The sequence below is a fragment of the Populus nigra genome, chromosome 9, assembly GCF_951802175.1.
Source record: "Populus nigra chromosome 9, ddPopNigr1.1, whole genome shotgun sequence".
Lineage (NCBI taxonomy): Eukaryota > Viridiplantae > Streptophyta > Magnoliopsida > Malpighiales > Salicaceae > Populus > Populus nigra.
The window spans coordinates 336,016-356,262 of record NC_084860.1 but is presented as its reverse complement, the minus strand read 5'-3'; the positions used below and the strand labels follow the sequence as shown (position 1 = coordinate 356,262).

At 32.4% G+C, this 20,247-nt stretch overlaps 2 protein-coding genes across 3 annotated transcripts; both read right to left on the bottom strand.

Annotated features, from left to right (window-relative positions):
- Positions 1–1,602: 1,602 nt before the first annotated feature.
- Positions 1,603–4,951, bottom strand: LOC133703171 (uncharacterized). Its single transcript, XM_062127621.1, has 2 exons — positions 3,459–4,951; positions 1,603–2,371 (listed from the first exon to the last, which is right to left on the bottom strand). Exons 1-2 carry the CDS (start codon positions 4,857–4,859, stop codon positions 1,982–1,984), a joined length of 1,791 nt encoding a protein of 596 aa, XP_061983605.1. The 5' UTR covers positions 4,860–4,951; the 3' UTR covers positions 1,603–1,981.
- A 10,505-nt stretch (positions 4,952–15,456) lies between these two features.
- Positions 15,457–18,136, bottom strand: LOC133703095 (autophagy-related protein 8B-like). Of its 2 annotated transcripts, none has more exons than XM_062127517.1 (6): positions 17,832–18,136; positions 17,608–17,679; positions 16,757–16,812; positions 16,612–16,664; positions 15,836–15,954; positions 15,457–15,759 (listed from the first exon to the last, which is right to left on the bottom strand). In XM_062127517.1, exons 2-6 carry the CDS (start codon positions 17,642–17,644, stop codon positions 15,665–15,667), a joined length of 360 nt encoding a protein of 119 aa, XP_061983501.1. In that variant the 5' UTR covers positions 17,645–17,679; positions 17,832–18,136; the 3' UTR covers positions 15,457–15,664. The 2 variants fall into 2 exon arrangements, with proteins under 2 accessions (XP_061983501.1, XP_061983500.1); XM_062127516.1 differs by having other exon boundaries at positions 17,925–18,135.
- Positions 18,137–20,247: the final 2,111 nt, after the last annotated feature.

The window sequence follows — 20,247 nt, the reverse complement described above, 5'->3', positions numbered from 1 at the left end:
TCATCAGGGAAAGTATTTAAAGTTTTTTTTTTTTTGTTATTATCATATAGTGATAAAAATCCTCCACTCATGGACGACTATTGAGAAAAAAGAAAGTGAACATGATATGCTAACACGGGCGTGGGCTCATTGTCTTCATGGTGATCACACGTAATGGTAAACAGCTCGATCCTCCCTGATGGCAACATTGGCATAGGTTGCGGCCTTGCGGAAAGGTTATACGTACACACCATGCTAATTGATTCAAAGTTCATCGTCAAAGCTGCAAGCCATCTAACATTGATACCAAGACTTGAAAATGGAATCCGAAAAAAATACCAGCCACATTTACTGTATGACTAGGCATGACAACAGCTAGGCGCCATGCAGGAGGAAATTAAGAGGACGACGAAGGGTCCAAGAAGATAGAAGAAACTTGAAGGAAAAGAAAAGGGTTTAGAGCTGGCTTTGGTTCCCCTTAGTGAGGGTATGGCTTGTAAGGAAGTGAAATGTGTTTAGATTAGGTCTAGGTTGCTGCAGACATGTTTCACTGTTGTTGGCTGCTTAAGGTCACGACAATGGAATTAATGGTTAGAGACTGTTCTTCTTAACCTAGCCCCACTAATCATTTCATGCCTAGCTAGTACACCTGCTTAGCATAGAAATATATTAAGCTCAGATTGTCACAGTTTTTTGTGCATCTAAAGCCTTGTACCATTGGCAACCAAAAGAAAAGAACATGAAAAGATTGTGTCCCACTTGAACTTGATAATTAGCAGTGAAAGGGAAGCATGATGATGATCAAGTTTTACATTTATCTTTTCCAGACTAGCCATCAAATGAGGTCCATTAATTATTAGCATGGGCACAAGTGAAAAATGATTAGCTTTGTAGCATAATCCCAGTTACTTATGAACAAAAAGTTGTGCTAAATTAATAGTACCAGTTAATTTATAGACTGATTGAGGCAATACCCTGCTTTGACAGGAGAGCACACTGAAACGAATACTGTTAGCCTTGCTGGTCCATTTAGTGACTCGGTGATTCGGAGCTTGACATGGATCAGGTTTCATTTTGAACCGATTTTATATTTAGTCAGTCAAACTCTAATAGCATAGTATAATGATTTTTAATTGATTAACCTGGTCAAAACTATAAATATTATTTTAAATAAAAATAATTAATATAAATTGATTTAGTGATCTCGACAGTCCAGTAATCTAAACTTTAGAACACATAAATCTCCGCAACCATAACTGTGGTTACAGACCTGGGACTGCCTTTGCATGGGTACCACATTGAGTTACTGTAAAAAGAATAAAGAGGCAGTTGTTTCTCAGCAATAATAATGGCTCCTGCCATTTCTGAACAGGATCAACATGCCCCATATCAAGCAAGGGATATAGGTAGCTTTCATGTTTACTGCTGTTAATGATTGTCATGATGTAAGAACGTCCCACTGTTTTTCAACCAAGGGATATAGGTAGCTTTCATGTTTACTGCTGTTAATGATTGTCATGATGTAAGAACGTCCCACTGTTTTTCAACCCTCATCATCAAATTCCCGCCACCTTTTAGGTGAATTTCATGGATAATATTCTAGTATGAGCAGAAAACAGAAACTTAAAAAAAATTAAAAAAATTGAAGCCAACTAGCATCTCTTACAGCTTGGCCTTAGCTAGCTCAAGGTCATGAAATTGATGGTAAAATTAACAACATGATCTAATTCAAAAAAGCAATGAAAATCAACAAGATTTGGGACAAAAACCAGGACTTGTAGTAATTAATTAGTTAATCTTCTAATCATAATGTTGTCAAAAACTGTCATAAACCACACATGAAAGGCTCAATATGATTAAATAGCATGGAGATATCTACATTATATATATTTGCAAGTTCAAAGATCCACGGAAGTAATTAATTAATCACCACCAACCAATCTCCTGACTCCTTTTGCCCTAATTAAATCCCTCATTTGCCTTTGCCCTATAGTAGCCATCTTTACTTGGATTTCCTTGTGGACTTGGATTTCTTCATTTTGGTCGACTTCTCATCAACACTTGTCCATGTATATCCACTTGGTATGGCAAAAGGGTCACCTTGTAGCAGCAGCTGCTGCTGCCCCGATACTGAAGAACTATGCCGGTGCTGCTTGCTCGCCGATTGGCTGCTGTTTCGCTGTAACCATGTGGTCGACGACGTTGAGGAGGACGATGACAATGATGGATAATGTTTGTCTGATTCATCTGATGATCCTACTCTACTTCCTTCATGACCACCAAAAAGTCTTGGACTAGAAAGTGGAGTGTAGAATTGTTCAACAGGTGGGAGCTCAACAAACTTAGTGAACGTTATCACCACCCTCACCGTTGGGACCACCGGAATCGCCACCTGCATCCACAAAAACACCAACCACCACCACCATTGTTAACACATTTATAACTCACCAAATCAAATCAATAAAACTTGTTCCCCGTCAAGCATCTGAAATTACTCAAGCACTTCATCAAGCCCTTGATCTTGCCATGTCAGACGTGGCAGAATGAGGGCGGTACTATTTTTTTTTAGTCAAGAAAAGAAATCAGAGCAGAGGAGATACAGAAGGGAGCAAACATGTGGTCCCCTCTGGCCCCCGCTCCATTCCCTGCTTCCCAAGAAAAGGAAAACACCGGATCTTTTGGGTCCCCTTCCCATACACCATCATCGTTGATCAGGTCACATACTGATCACAGTATCCCACGTCACATCACCGACCATTAAAAGCCCCCAACCCCACCTTACATTCCTCACAAAAGTTTCTTCTCCACTCATCGCACACATCCCTTTTCTTCTCCCTAGCTTGTATCAAAAACACAAAATGGGTCCCACGAATCCCATGTCGGGTCCGACTTGGAACCGGTACTATACTCGACCCCTAACCAGATTCGAAAATTATAAAAAATTAATTTAGAATTGAATATCTAGAGTTAACTTTATTAACTTTAAAATCAATTTAGAATTAACATGGTATAATTAATTCTATGGACTTCATCAATCAATAATGACCATGTCAAAACCCGAGAGTAAAAAATAAGTCAACAAATCTCTATAGGTTTGGACTACAACACCACACAGAAATCCATAGAACAATAATGGATGCACAAGTTCATTGATCGTTTTGATAATATAATTTGAAACTTATATGATTATTATTTAATTACCAAAGTAATCCTTTTCCAAGTTTATTTAATCTCACACATCAGAAGTCAAATGAATAAAAAAGAAAAACACAAAACGAAGGACCCCACTAAAATTACTTGCATGAGGGGTCCACAAATCTCCGTAGCTTTGAACCACGGCACTGCACGGAAGTCTAACAGAAATTTAAATACCAGTGAAACGACAGAATCCAACAGTCAAACAGAACCCCAAACGACACACAAAACACTAATCCAAAAATCACCACCTAAATACGCAATTAATTAACTAATTAATTTACCTTAACCGGGAAAGTTCCCGCCGGAAACTTTGTAGTCAGCAGTTCACGCATCCTCCTAACGGCTTTCACTTTATTCGCCAAAATATCAAGTAACGGCAATAACTCCTCAATCTTTAACGGAAACTGTTCCGTTAGCCAAACTGACGGCTTCAAACTCTTCACATACTCTTTCTCCTTTACCTTTTCCGGCACCGCCACCACTCTCCTCCTCTCCGTAACCGTTGACGACGGATAAATATCTACACTCTTCCTCCCTACACTCACAAACTCCCTCTCCTCCCTCACAAAACTACTGTGCCTCCTTTTACTCTCATTTCCATTGTTAAACTCGAAATTGAGAAAGCTAGGATTTTCAGCTACTAAGAAGCCGTCATCATCTTCGTCAAGCTCTAATGGTAAGACCTGTTCGCTTCCTGCGACGTCGCTTTCGATTACTTTCCGAGATCGGAAGCTAAAAACGACGTTGTTTAATTCGTAAACTTTAGCTTTCCATTCGCCAACAGATTCTGTTTTCTCTTGTCGTCTCCAGTTCGTTCGGCTTATTAATTCGGCTTTAGTGACATCCATGCCGGGACGGTAAACGCTACTTTGGGAGCAGAATCCAGCGATGTCGGACTCGCTCATCGCCGCTCCGGCGGATTCGAATGCGTCAAAGATTTTACGTTCATCGTGGTTGAGAACTAAGAGAGAACCAGGAGGAATGGAGTGAGCTTGGTCGCCGTCGCCGAGGAAGAGGAAGCTTTGATCGGCACGCTGGATTTTCAAGCCGTCGAATCCGGCTAAGGTAGTATCGGCGCGGAGATTAGCATCACGTTTCCAAATCTTGTAAGTGTCTGATGGAGCGAGTTTGTTTACGAAAGGAATGACTGAGCTTTCAAAGTGGAAGGAGATTTCCATGTAGAAGTCACGCATGCGGCGGAGCACGGCAGTGAGGCGAGGCAAGCGGCGGCGCCACTTGGACCAGGCGGAGCGGTGGTGGAGGCGGAGGAGAATGAGAGCGATTTCTGAGTACCTGCGACATAATGCCTCCTGGAGAGGGTTCCAACCAGCGGAATTCTGTAAGGACACGTCAGCGCCAGCAGCTGCGAGGGATTTGGCGGCGAAGAGGTCATTTAAGCGGACAGCGAGGTGGAGAGGCGTTTCTCGGTAAGGGACATCACGGCGGTCGACGAGAGAGGAGATTTTGTCTGCGAGTTGCTCTTGATTCAGTGAGTTTGACTCGGTGTGGATTTTGGTGGGATCAGTGAGTTTGGGGAGAGTGGAGAGGAGGCGGGTTAGGGTTGTGTGGTCGCCCAGTATGACGGCGTAGTGGACTGGACTGTGAGAGTAGGATTCGGGTTTTATTGAAGGAGACGGTGTCGTTGCTGAGGAGGACGACGACGTTGAAGAGGATCTAGACATCGTCTAGTTTTGGTCTTGTTAGAGAGAAAAGTGATGAGAGAAGGAGAGGGAAGTAGACAGCATGTGTCTGTGTTCTGTCTTCTTTTTGACTGGTGAAAGAATGTTATGGAGGCAAGGAGAAGGATTGGGGGCAGGGTAGAATTGTCTCTTACTAAATTAATAATAATAAATAATTCTCTCTTACTAATTTAGAAATGTCTCTTACTAAATTAATAATAATAAATAATTGTCTCTTACTAATTTAGAAATGTCTCTTACTAAATTAATAATAATAAATAATTGTCTCTTACTAATTTAGAAATGTCTCTTACTAAATTAATAATAATAAATAATTGTCTCTTACTAATTTAGAAATGTCTCTTACTAAACAAAAAAGAATTTCAAATTGGATGGAAAATTAAATTTATATATAATGAGGAGGGAGTTTGAGGTGTTGTTTTCATTTAATTTGTATGTATTGAAATTAAATCTAATCACAAGCTAGTAAATTACTTACATGTCGAAAATAAATTTAAATTCAATATTCTTTTATATTTTTGAATGTTTCTTTTCTGATATTTTCATTGTTTTTTATAAAACTTTATTGTATTGATGCTATAAAAAAAAGGAACAAATTTTCTCCTTAATCGTACCCGAAGAACTTGGCCACACAGAGTACGAGATATTTTAGAAAGAGTGTGGTATGGTTTTATTGGAGGCAGTGTAAAAGAGAGGAGAGGGAAGATGCACGGAATCTTGTCTGTGGCTCGACTTTTCTTGATGCTCTCTGGCTTACGCCGGAGACAGACAACAGACAGCAGGGAGCTGGAAGAGGAAGGAGTCTGTGGATGTTTACTTTCCCTGTCAGTAATGGTTTTTCTTCCCTTCCTTTTTTTTTATTTTTGATTTTTTTTCTCCTTTTCAAATAAGAGGGACTGATTTTTGACCGAATGACTGAGCTTTTGAAATTATGATCTAATGATAAAAGATGCCCTTTTTTCACAACATTTGAACTGGCTGGCGACCCTTTCTCTCTTATATGTATTGGAAACATAATTTTTAAACTTCACGTGAGTTGAGTTTTGAGTTTTGATCGGTCAGATTAATTTTTATTTTTTAAAAAATTAAAATAATATTATTTTAATAATAAAAATAAAAGTTAACAAATTGTAATCGGGTTTTTGACATAGTTTTGTCGGGTCAACCGAATTATAATTTTTCTTATTTTTTCTTTAACCAGCCTAGTTCCAGCCTCAAATTAACTTGTTGGGCCGAATTTCAAAAGTACAATTGAAATATCCTTCAAATTAGAGATAAATTTAGAATTAGTTTTTTTCAAAAACTAAGTCGATCTAACTAACTCACTATTTGGACCTTGAGCTACACACCGAATCAAGGCTTATAATTATAAATCTAACACATGTGAGGCTAAGTGAGTGTTTGAAAATATAGTAATTTTTATTTTTTATTGTGTTTTAAGAATATGTTTCAAATGAAAAAATATTAAATTGATATTGTTTTAGTTTTTTGTCATGATTTTGATGTATTAATATAAAAAAATATTAAAAAAAATTATTTTGATATATTTTTAAACAAAAAACATTTTTACAAGATGCTTTGCATCACTATATCAAACACATATTTAATATAAATTGAGCAATATTGGTAAATTGAGCAATATTGATATTGAATAATAAATTCAATTTTTAAAATAATTTACTCGTCAATTCTCTCTATATTATTATATTTATATAATAATATAAAAAGAACCAAATAAAAAGCTAGTTTAGAAGTGCGAAAATACTATTTTTGAAGTATTTATTTGTTCCACATAGAAAGAATACATTTATTAAATAACTAAATTCTCTAAACCTTTGAAAGAATTAAAAGAAAAAACAAAAGAAAAAAAATATGTTTCTGGCATGTTTTTTTTTTTAAATTAATTAATTATAAAAACTAAAAGAAATAAACTAAAAAAATAATAATCTCATTGATAAATTACTAAGTGTCAAGTGTATATTATAAATATTTATATAATAATTTAAAAAAAAACAACTATGAGAGCCGATCCATATAAACTTAATTTATTATATAATAAAAATTCATACTTACAAACATTAAACATTTAAGATAAAATATTTCTTTTATCTTAAGTGTGTCTGATCGTGGCGTTAATTAAACGAACTGTTAATTAAAATGACTAATCCTGAGACGAGGACAGCAAGTGAACAATTAATCTTAAAGCTTAAACTACACTTGATTTGAAGCACATCAAGATTATGTTGTGCCTGAAATGATTAAAAAAGAAGAGTCTCTAAGCATTCCTTAATTTGTCGTGACCATAAGCAACCAACGACAGTGGAGCCTGTCTGCACGAACCTACACCAAAATCTTAACGGATTTCACTCCCTTTCATGCCTTACCATACACTGTAAGGAAAACCAGAGCCAGCTATCTGCCATTTTTGCCTTTTAAGCTTCCGATCTCTTCTTGGGCCCTTCTTGCTACTTTCTTCGAACAATATGGTTGATTTGGACCCAGTTTTACAGTCATGAATTCTACACCGATTATAACTAAATGCATGTATTCTACGAATAAAATCAATACAGGAAGGACAACAAGCATATATATATATATATATATTTTACTGAATAGAAATATCATATAAAAACTCTAAGTTACAATTGCTATCTGCAAGCTAATGATTGTGATGATAATAATTCCTCAAGTAAACATGAATTATATTCAGCAAGATTCAGACTTTAATTCGATCGGGAACATTTAGCTCTCTACTGGTAAGCTATTTGTGAGAAATTGCTCTCTTTTTTTAATCAGAATTAAGCCCTTCAGGAAGTTAGCGAAGTATATTTATTAAAACAAAAACTTTTTTTAAAAAAAAAATAATAAAAATATTAGTTTTGATATATATACAGGTCAGGTGACTCCTGATAAGTGTTGATAAATCCCATACAAATAGCCTTGTTTCTAGTCTCTGCAATTTTATCAGTTGTGTGACTAATGAGCAAAGCCAACAGTTAGAAAGACAATCAAGGGCAGAAAAAAAGAGAATTGAGGATGAGTTGTCATTCTGTAATTGGGCACTCTATCACTAATCCAGTTGACTATAATTTCCAGATGGGGACAGTCATTGGACACTCTTCTTATCTTATTAAAATATATAATTCCAAATTAAAATTAAAAAAAATAAAAATAGCTGACTGTTTAGAAGTTAATTTTTCAGGTAAACTCGAGGAAGCTGATGAAAAAATGATTAGCAGCATTTTTCCCCTTGTCGTGACCGTAAGCAGCAGCAACCCACAACAGTGGAACAATACGTCTCCATTAGCCTAGACCAAACCCTAATTGATTTCACTTTCTTCCATGCCATGCACTCACTGTAAGGGGAACCAGATCAGCCAGCTATTACTGGCCCCCTTTTGCATTTAAGGGAGGTTTATATTTTACGCAAAATATTTTTTTATTTTATTTATACTGCTTGTGGGATTTTTTTGTATGAAATAAATATTTTTTTTTTAAAAAAATATTTAGAACAGACATATGAATTAGGATAGCAAATTAATATATACCTAAAAGGAGGTTTTTTTTTCAAGTTAAATAAATAAAAAATGGATCATTGAATAACAAATGATGAACACTTTTGTTTTTAATTTGAGGGACTGAAAATGTGTTAAACAAAAAAAAAAGAAGCTAAGGTGTAAAATGCCAGGAAAAATAAAATAAAACAAAATAATTCATGCTCTCGGCCTGTGTGCCTGGCTCATCATAAAGAAACTTCACCTCTTTTAATTAAGACCTTTTGTATATATTAATTTTAACATGTGAAAAACATTCAATTTTTAATTTTTCTTATCAAATTAAATATTTTTATTAATAGGATTTTTAATAGTAGAAAATACACTGTAATTTGTTTTTTATCTTCTATGTTTGATCTTTCTTAATTAGTTTTTATTAATTTCTTGAACGTTCTAGTATATTCTTCTCACTGATGTATCTTTTTGTTTTTTTTTTCTATATTTTTTTGATTTTTTAATATTTTCTCTTTTCCTTTCTAGTTAATTTTTTATTTTCTGGTTATATAGAATCTCAAAAATAGATAATAACAGTACTAATATATATTTAGTTAAAATTATTATGAGATATATTTTTGTACATAAAATAAATAAAAAACAAGTCTCCATAAATAAAAAGGATATTTTAACTTCTACAAAATAAAGGATTGCAACGCAATTATATATGGGGCTCATTGCAAAAAGTATAGGTTAAACGGTTTTTTCTTCATAATTGGTTAGATAACAAAAATTACTACAATACTAAATAGTGTCTTAATCATCATAGCCAACAATCAAAATTATTGGAAAGGATTTTATCAATTTTGTTTTTACAAGATAAAAATTTAACTCGTATCTTAGTTTTTTGTATTATTATACAACAAAGATAATGGTTTATTTGTTTGATCTGTATTATTAATAAAATATATTTTGTAAAAAATAAAGTATGTTGTTTGTTAAATAACTTAAAGTCTTCTTAACTATTATTTGAATTCATTTATGGATATTAAAAAATAATGAAGTAATTAATAAAAACAGTAGAAAAACTTTCAACCAATCAATAACAATAAAAACCCAACATTCTACCATTTATGAAATGATTTAAATCATATGTATTCTTGTACATGTTTCTATTACAAAAACTTTACCATCACTATTGCAATAGCTACTTTAAAAAAAAATATTTTATAAAACACAAGGTTAAACTGCTAATTGAATAATAATGTTATAGTAATATATATATATATATATATATATATATATATATATATATATATAATATTTGCAAACAAATCTTTTGTGAGCTATAACTCAATTGTTATGTTTATGTTCTTTTTATATAAAAAAATATAGATAAAAACAATGACAAATTAATTTTCTTCTTAATTGTTAGTCAAATGAGTTCATTTGTACTGTAATCATTGAATATAGTGAGTTGTTAGAATCATGTTCTTACAATAAATAGAAAAAAATTAATTAAGAGTGCCACATAAACAAAATGACTTATCATATCAATTTTGAGAAATTTAAATGATTTAGAAGAACCAAAATATTATTTAAAATAAAAACAAACATCATATCAATTTTAATACATTAATTATTATTTTACCCGTGTAGCTTAATTTCAATGAACATTGAACCGAGTGATAGGATACTCTTATAGGCTATAGCCATAGTTTTTCTCAAATATTCACAATAGACGACGACAACAAGTTTTCTCTCTCTCTCTCTAAAGATAATGAGATGACTTAATTAGGGGTAATTAAATAAGAATACCATTAATCATAGCATAAATACAGAAAATATTTATTTAAAACTTCACACGTCTAGAAGGAAAGCCAAGAAGAAAATTCTTTGCGATTTACAAATAAAAGTAAAGGGATTGTTCATTTGCTCAGAATGTGAAGAAGAGCTGGATCCATTAGTGATGTTCTTCATGACTCGATCTCCTGCACAAGATTATGTGTAGCACCATAGAACTTTTTCTCATGAAAGTTAAGCTCCTCAACAAGATCGTCCCATCAATCCTTGCTCTCATTTTCTTTCAACTTATCCTTCACCATTTGATATTTTCTTCATCGATCGGCGTGCTTGTTTGATATTGTGTTTGGGTTTAGAAAAATCGCGTGCGCTCGCACAAACACATATTTGTAACATAAATACTTTTGAAACTATGAATTTGAGTGTCAACTGAAGCTGCATTTGTAGTGTTTTCACCTGGAGGTAAGCCTCTTTTCCTTTGATCATCCTTTCTATTAAATCTATACCAAGAAAGTGATTAGAAATGGATTTAACAGAAGGATCAACAAAGGAAAAGAGGCTTACTTCCGGTGAAAACACTACAAAGACAACTTGAGTCCCGATTAGAATAACGAGCTCATTGACCTTTTATAGGCTCCAAACCAAAGGTTAGAAAGTTTTACAAGGTAGGTAAATCTCTACAAATCATTTTATTCTAATTAAAGTAATAATTACATATTTTAAGAGTCTCTTTAATTACATTCTTAATTTACAAGGTGAGAATCTGAGTCTCTTAATTAAAAAAAAACTAAAATAATAAATTATACACACACTTTTATATAATTTGCTAGATTTTTATATGATAATTTTAGTATAAAAATCATAAAAGTAGAAAGCAAAATCCTATTCTTTGAAAAACGTCATTGATACAAGTAGGAAGCAAATCCCTATCACATAAGAAAGTAAATGAAAAATAATATAAAAGTTCTTGAGAAATTTTTATGAATAAAAAACGATAAGAAATTCTTGTACTAATTATAAATATATGATCTTTGAGATTTAACTAGAAATTGGTCTTCATATTGTAAAAACTGTTACAAATAGAAGTAATTTTTTTATAAAATAATTATTGAACTGAGAGAATCTTAATTTTTTATAAAATGTTTCTACTAGATCATTATATAATTAAATAGAAGCGGATAATAATAATAATAATAATAATAATAATAATAATAAAAAGGCTTACATCTAGTAGCAACTTAATCATCATAGCCAATAGCCAAAATTATTGTAAAAGATTTTGTTAATTTCTTTTTGTATACTAATTTTTGTCTTAATTTTTCGTATTATTATGTTATGGAGATGCTCTTTAACATCACCGAAGAACTAAAGACAAATTAAATGGTACAAGAACAATCCATTTATAAGAGAGCAATTATACAAAATAATAAGTGATAATAACAAGGAGAAGCATTTCTTGAACACATAAAAAGAGAAGATTAGCACGAAGTGCTCCCACCTAAGACTCTCGTGACCATGATATGTTCAAGGTGGATTAAAGTTATGGCATGGTAGGCTCAATGAGAAATGTTAAAAATCTCAATAGATATTAAAAAATCATCTCATCTAGAAGCTTAAGCTATTAGGTGAGGTCTCAGGATATGATTTATATTATTCTCTAACACACCCTCTCAAATGAAAGCTTTTTGGGCTTGAAACTTGCATAGACCCATATTACCTTGTGCTTAATTTTTATCAAATAAATAGGGATGATGAGATTCGAACTCGAGACCACTTAGTCATCAAGGCTCTGATACCATGTCAAAGAACCATCTCACCTAAAAGCTTAAGCTATTAGGTGAGGTCCCAGGATATGATTTATATTATTCTCTAACAATAGATTAATTGAAGCATAAAATAAATAAAATAAATAAATAAGAAGTTGACAAATTTATAATTAAAATTAATTTACAAGATCATGCTATGCTTCAACTCAAATTAAAGATTCAACACACAAGTCTAAATAGAATGAAAAACATCAACATGTAATTATGTATTTTAAATATGTCAAAATAAGCACACAAGTCTACATAGAATGAAAAACACCAACATGTAATTATGTATTAATTTATGCATGTCTAATTACATGTTGTTGCATGTATTTGTTAAACTTGATTTGAAGAATAACTAGAAAAAAAAATCGAATTATCAGGTCAATTTGAATTAATTATTTTTATTAAAACAATATTGTTTCATTCTTTTTATTAAAAAAAAAACTTTTTTTTGACTCATTTAAGTTTAGACTAGGTTTAATCAGGTCATGCATCAACTGAATTTTACCAAATCAATATATTTTTTGATTCAACTTGAAACTTGGCTCAAAGGTTTAAATTGGAAGTTTTCCTGATTAATCTTGTGTATTATATAAGGATGAACAACTATAAGTAAAAGCCAATGGGAAGTGACATGGAATACATGAACTTAGCATTTAAAATTTGCAAGTGGACATAACTGGAAGTCTAGAAAGAAAGAGCATTAAAATGTAATGGTGGTTGGATGCCAAAGATAGGAAAGAAAAAGTAGGTTGGGAAGTCTCTTTTTTAAAGCATAGAATGGAGTTAAAGACAGCCTATCAATAGGCAGCTTTCTTCTTTTTCATTAGCTTAAAGGTTCTTGAGTCCTTAATCATTTTCCATCAACTCTTCCATCAAGGTTCTCTGTCTCACCAAAGCTTATCACCACAAGGTAAACCCTACTCTTTCTCTTTCACCCACCTAATTATATGCAATATCTTCATCTTCTCTTTGATTGTGTTTTGTTTTTAATATTGAATTAAGATGTTCATGGTTTGGATCTGTTCCTTTGCCTCCATAAAATGACAAAAGTTTAGGTCCCCTCCATGCATTTGAATATGATCTTAAACGCTACATATTAATGAACAATGGCTTTTCTCAATGCTTCCCTTGAAATTCTTGCAAATGTGACCAGTTCTCTTGATCCTTTACTTATCCTGTTCTTATGGGCTATTTGGATCTATGCTTTCCTTTCGATGTATGCAATATAGGTTACTAATCAATGGCTTTGCTCTTGTATTCTTGGATTTATTGAAGGAAAAGAAGAAACAATGGCAAGTGAGGCCCCAAGCTGGGCAGATCAATGGGGTGCAGGAGGTATTGGTTCAATGGAAGATGACAATTACACTGGGACCAAGCAACATACCGGCAACAAGAAGAAGGTAGATGCCAAAGGGGGATTAAACAAAGCCAAAGCAGCTGCTATGTCTGGAGCTCAAAAGCTCAAAAGTGGAGCATCCAACAGCTTCAAATGGGTTAAAAGTAAATGCCAGAAAAAATAATCTTCTGAATGACATGTAAAGAAATTGGCCTCATGCCTGTTATACTTGCAACATCAGATGATTTCCGGCAGATAATGTTTTGGGATGCTATTAATCCTTCCTTTTTCTTCCCTCTTTTGTATTTTGCATGTTTATCAGTCTAAGAGGTTGTTAGAAAGCTTGCAGGCTAAAAAAATAAACAAGATCAGCACCCAAAGCAAGCAACATTTTGCATTCCATACAAGTATCTTATGTGTTTCCCCCATTGCGGCATCCAAAAAACTTAACACACACCATGAAACCAACCACTACTTTTGGAAAACTATGGTAATTACAATTACAATAGTTTTTTTTTTATGGAAACACTATTCACACTGCAATGGATTGTGATAGTGCCACATGCTTTTTTTTTTCCATCACTAGAGTTTATTTGGCTATTTGAATTCATCATTTTAAATTGGCTTAAATTCAGATTAGACTTGGTAGTTTGATTTAATTGACTCTAAGTAGGGTTCTTAAGATTTTTTTAAAAAAAGGTGATAGATTGATGCTTAATTTTAAAAAAATTAAATTAAATTTTATTATTTATAAGAATTAAAATTAAATAATAGACAAATATCTAGCCTTTTTTTCTTCAAAGAATAGAGAATTAATTGCAGGGCAAAGAAAATATATATCAACCCCATTTATCTTTTCAGTCATTTTTTTTTCAATTTAATCTTTTAACATTGAATTTATTTGAGTTTTGGGCTTAATAATATTTCTTGAATATTGTCCAGATATAAGGGATCATGCAATGTTAAGGAAGACTTCTAATGCAATTGATGCTCCATTTCACAAAATAAACATCAATTTTATTAATCTAAAACAATTAAGACTTAAAAGATCAAAAATAAACTTAAACAATTACAGGAACTAGGACAATAGAAAATGACAAAATGGTTGGCACGTGCATTGTGTATGAAGGATGTCATTGCGATCAAATGGGGCATGCACCATCTTATGGTGTCAGAATGTTGCCTTTCTTAGTGGCGTTGGATGCGTCTCAGCAGGGCCTAGTAGTTAGTGCAGTTGTATATAAAGTGGTCATGCGAAGAGGTTCATTTTTCTTTTTCTTTTTTCCCTTCTCTTCTCTCCTTTCTCTCTCATCACTTTGTTTTTCATGCAAATTCTATAAAAAATACCACAATGTCCTTCCATTTTGTTTTTATATCAAATTTAGTTTTGATTCTTTTTATTGTTATTTGTTTTATTTTATATTCTTTTTTTAATTGGATTTTATTTTTTAATTTCAATCCTCATCATTAGATTGATTGTTAATTAAACTTCATTATTTTTTTCCAGTTTGCTTTTTATAAAGTAATCACAGAGTCATAACCCAAGTCACAGATTTAAAAAGTTACCTTGGTTACCTTACCTTTTTTAGATCCTTATTTTAATTTTTTTTTAATTTTATCTTTTATTATTAGATTTGTGAAATTGATCTTAATTTTTTATATTTTTCTTTCTATGAAATTATCATGTTGACCCAATTTTTTTTAGTAGTTTTTTTGAAATATATTTTTTTTTATTTCATGCATTGTGCTAGTTTAAAAATTAAGTTTTATAATTTTTTTTTAATTACTTTCTATAAAATTACTCCATTCTAACAAGCTATGCTAGTTAAACAGGCTGGCTTTTTTTCTTTTTTTTTTCATTTCATCTTCTCATGTTTATTTGACCGGAAAGCTTTGATTTTTTTTTTTTTTACTCTGCGAGGTTATCCTCTTCTGGTAACTTGATAGCTTGATGATTTGAACACCATGTTTATAAGTTGTTCAGCACCTGTTATTGCTTCGAGGAGAATCAAGAACAAGTTTCACTTTGTATCCTTGAACACCAAGCAAAAGATCAAACAATCTCGAAAACAGATATGCTTCCAAAGCAACTAGCACAAAAAAACAAGAAAACATAAAGCAAAGTGGAAAAGCAGCACTAACAAATTGAATCTATTCATCCATTCAATTTTCATTATATGTGCAATGATGCCATGCCATCCATTCAATTCCATTTCATAGATCAAATAACTCCCATTATCCACCCAATGGCATGACTCAAAACTAAAGATAGAAAAGCCAGAGCTTATGTTGAATACTGATAATATACATCTTCCAGGATTCATTTACACAAATTGACGACACAATCTAGTGAAATCCAAAGGTATTCTCCCCGCTGTATGTCATGTAAAGAAAACCATCTTCATCCTTGTTTTCCTCGTAGAGTACAGACATCAATGTAGCTGCAAAAAGGAAAGGAAAATTACAAACATAATTCACAGAAGTCTTCCAACTTGAATATTACAGAGTACTACTCACCAGTGGGAGGCAGAGTGTTCTTTACAAAGACAAATATAGCCTTTTCAGGACTGAGCTTGATCCTTTTTCGGACAACATAAACAAACTGACCCACAGTTAAATCAGCTGGCACCAGATATCTGAATTTACAACAACAGAGAGGTAATTAGAACCGAAAGGAGTATTGAGTAAAAAATGAAATCTTCTTTCTGGTCTACAGAACTTCAGTCAGAAGTGCATCATTAATGCTGCTAAATACTCGAGCATACTTTCCTTTCAAAATCTGCACCCAAGTTTATCCGGTTGTGCTAATAAACCCCATCCTAGCTTCATGATAAGAGCCTCATTATTTTCCTTAGCTTTCCTAATACCTATTACCTATACCGCTGATTTTTTTGGGTTGACCTACCCTATCCCATATCCCAATGCACCCCCGTCATTTTCATCAACGATTTCTAATTTTTATATGTACAGCATTCTATGGAAATGTGTGTTTCGACATCGTGTCTTCTTCAAGGATTGTTTTATCGGCCACCCATATTGAGAGATAATCCAGTAGCTTTTCCAAGATGGATCCTGGGAGGTCTTTAGCAGAAATTACAAAGTCATAATACCAACTTATGACCAACAAATAGCCAACAAAATATTTTGAAAAAGAACAAAGTGATGTCTAAAAAGATCGTAGTGGTTAACTAATATCTAATAGGAGCTCCTTAAAGTAAGATATCATTGTTCTGCAACTTAAATTTGTAAGAACATATGAAATTGAACAGAATATAAGAGAACATGGAGCTAACTTCTTCTTATCAATGTCAGGGACATCACTCCTCCCAGCCTTTTCCACAATCACCTGCACAGTGCACCACATGCCTGGTTAGAAGGGAATGTATTGCCAGAATTACTTGAATCTAAAGAATCTTCATAGCCAGATGATATTCTTACGGGTACTCTATCAGGATGTTTCTCTCTGATGCGAGAAGCTTCTGCTTGCCTCCTCTCTGAAGTAAGACAAAATTTTAGATGCAAGGTAGACGATTTTATATAGGATCTACATGCTAACAAGAAGGAAAAAGAAAAGGTGACATTTATTTTGTTATTTTTAACAAATCCAACCAATTGATTACAATCAGTCACAAAATTCAAATCTCATTATAAAGTTGATTTCTTCCATGTCATCAAAGAAAAGCATAGATGAGACAAAAGACAGAATACTTGGAAACAATGAAATTAGCGAAATTCCCTGACCACATTAGCACATTGCAAACTCATATGAGTCTCGTACCAAAATAAACACACATCTGAGCTCTTCATATCAAACTGTATCAAGTCCAACAGTTTCATTATGAAAATAAATACTCTTTTATACATCACACTGAAATGTCACCAAAGACAAAACCAGATTAAGCCCCAGATTCTCTTTCCAAAAATAAGCCTATCTTATCTGCATATATCAAACTAAATACCTACCTAACAAGAAATCACAGCATGAACAAGCAAACAAGATCATCAAAACAGTAAGTTGAAATTCAAACATCCCAAATTACTCACAATTCAAAACATAAAGAGCAAATTACTAAAAATAAGATCATCAAGCTTTTTTTTTCCCTTCACAATTGCAACAATTCTAATTAACAATATCTTCCACAACTCCTCAAAAAACTCATAAAAACACAAATTTCAAACTACCAAAATGTATATTCAATAAAATTGATGAAAACAAAGATATGGGTCTTGACAATTCAATCAAAAATAAACAAAACAACCGATGAAATTCACAAAAAAAAAAAACTAACCCAAAGCATGATCAAGCTTGAATGAACTTTTAGCCATGGTGGTTGTATCAAGACTGGAACTTTTATAATTCACTGCAAATTTCAAACACCAAAACATCATTAAAATCCTCTCTTTCACTAAAACCCACAGAAAAGTTCCAATCTTTTTATCAAAAACAATAAAAAGTTTCAATCTTGTATCAAAAACAATGAACCCAGATAAAGTTTCAAACTTTACAACACACCTAACAGAGAGAAAAAAAAACAAAGATTAATTGAAGGTGGTTTGAGGTTTGATTGATCGATCTAAGCGAAGCTTAAGAAAAGACAACAAGAACCTTAAAGGGGTCAATATCAAAGAGAGAATGATTCGGTGTCTTTGTTTTAAAAGAGTGTGTTTTTATGTTTGTTTATATATATATAAATTATGGGAGGAAGAGGTTGAGGACTTGAGGTAACTTGTTAGGGTTTTAATTTGAAGCCAGCAAGAAACCTATTGGTTTGGTACAAGAAGTGTCTTAGGAAGATTGTATTGGATCACAAACAATACTTGGGTTGCCTGCTTGTCAAGAAAGAATTCTGGTTTGAGGCAGCAAGTGCATGTTAGTTGGGCTTGGTTTAGCCTACTAAAGAATTTTATTGATCAACATGAGAAATTATTTTTTGTTACAATATGTGTTTTTAAAGTTTTTTTATTTAAAAATATATTAAATTAATATTTTTTAAATATTTTTGATATGCTAATGTTAAAAATATTTTTTTAAAAAAAATTATCATTTTAATATATTTTTCATTGAAAAATATTTTTTAAAATTAATATGTATTACCAAACATATAATAAGTTAACAGCCATTAGAGCTCTAATTCAGATAGTTATTGCTATATATGACCCAAGAAAAAGAAAAGCTAATATTACTTATAACCTTTAGACGTGCAAGGGTAAATTTGTTCCTTCTTTGATATTTGGGATTTTAATACAATTGAAGTATGGAAAAGGAATAATTTCATGATTATGGTGATTGGGACATAAATGATATGCATAAGACTTGAGATTTAGTTTTAATGAAGATGTCTTTGCTATCAAAGGCAAAAAAAAAAATTAATGTTATCCTTTAATACTTAATTAAGTTATTGCACAAGGAAAAGAAAAGTGTATCTTAGTTTTCTTAGCATTATAAGTGTTGAGTTACTTAATTTTTCTTCTAAAGCAAGGAAGAAGATAGCTTTCACATTAATATTTTTACTTTCTAGATTAAAGATGAGTTAAAAATAGTATGAAGTTTATGTTCAATTCTACCGAACTCATCTCAATTTATTTTAAAAGTTGTAATTAGAGTTAGGTCAAATATTATTCCTTCCTCTGTATTCCTCATCTAATGACATTGTGAATTTACATAATGCTTGATTTTTTTTTAATTTGATCCTTTCATATTGAATCGATTTAATATTGAGCTTAATGATTAGTCTTGATAAATTTGAGTTTGGATTCTTGAGGTGTCAAAAATACATCCCAACACTTGATGAGTGTTTGATTTTGCAATATATTTGTGGAAGGATCAAATTGTAACTAAAAAAAAAGTTGATATTGTCCGAATTCACAATGTTATTGAGCAAAAAAAATAAAGTGAAAGAAACATTTTTTGATTTATTGTGAAGTTTGTTAAATTATATAAAACAATGATAACATGTAAATGGATTTCAAAGAAAAAACAATAATAAATGTCAAGAAAATATGACAGTTTTTTTTTCTTTTCAATAAAGCACATGCATCATTTGAAATGTTACTTACAAATTCCCTCAACTATAAGCCTACAAAAAGTCCTATCTTTGCTCTCAAATTCAAACTTCTATGAAGCCCCACCCCTATATTCAATCACAGTTTTGGGCTGCTCAGGATGTGTACATCAGATTGGGCAACAAATGCATAGCAAGCCCAATAAATCACATTTAATTTTACATCTACAAAGAATTTAGAGTTTTATAGGATTTGAAATAGGAATGTACATGATCTCAACTTGTCCATTGCTATGTACCTAACAACATTAAATATTGCATTGTATACAAACAAAAGCTTGGTCTAGTCTAGTACACTTCAGCAGAAAATAAAGAAATGTGTGTAAACAGTCCAAAATTTCATCTCAACATATACATTAGTATTCTAGGCATTGGCATCTCCTACATCTCTTCTTCTCTCTTCATAAAGTCTCTATTCTAGTCCTGTTTTGAGGACAGACCAGATACCAAGAGATTTGTGGAAGTGGTCCATCTAGGTAACATAAAAAAAAGAGCATCTACTAACCCCTTCAAGCCCGCACAAATCTCTCATCTTCTTTACTAGAGTTTCCCTCTAGCTCGTGGCTCCTTAATTGTGGTAAAAAATTGGAATATGGGTCAGTGTTATTTCATCATCATCATCAACACAAGGAGGACACAGTAGTGGAGATCATGATCAGACTTCTTCAAGCTTGAGGAAAAGATATATGGGTGCTTATGGCTAGAGAACAAAGGTCTAGGCTCTACATAATGAGGAGGTGCATCATTATGTTACTATGCTGGCAGAAATACGGCAAGTATCAATAACACTAAGCTCATTACATATTTGGCACCAGTAGGACTCCTTGTCTCTTGATAGCATGGACAACTTTAAGGCTACAAAACCAT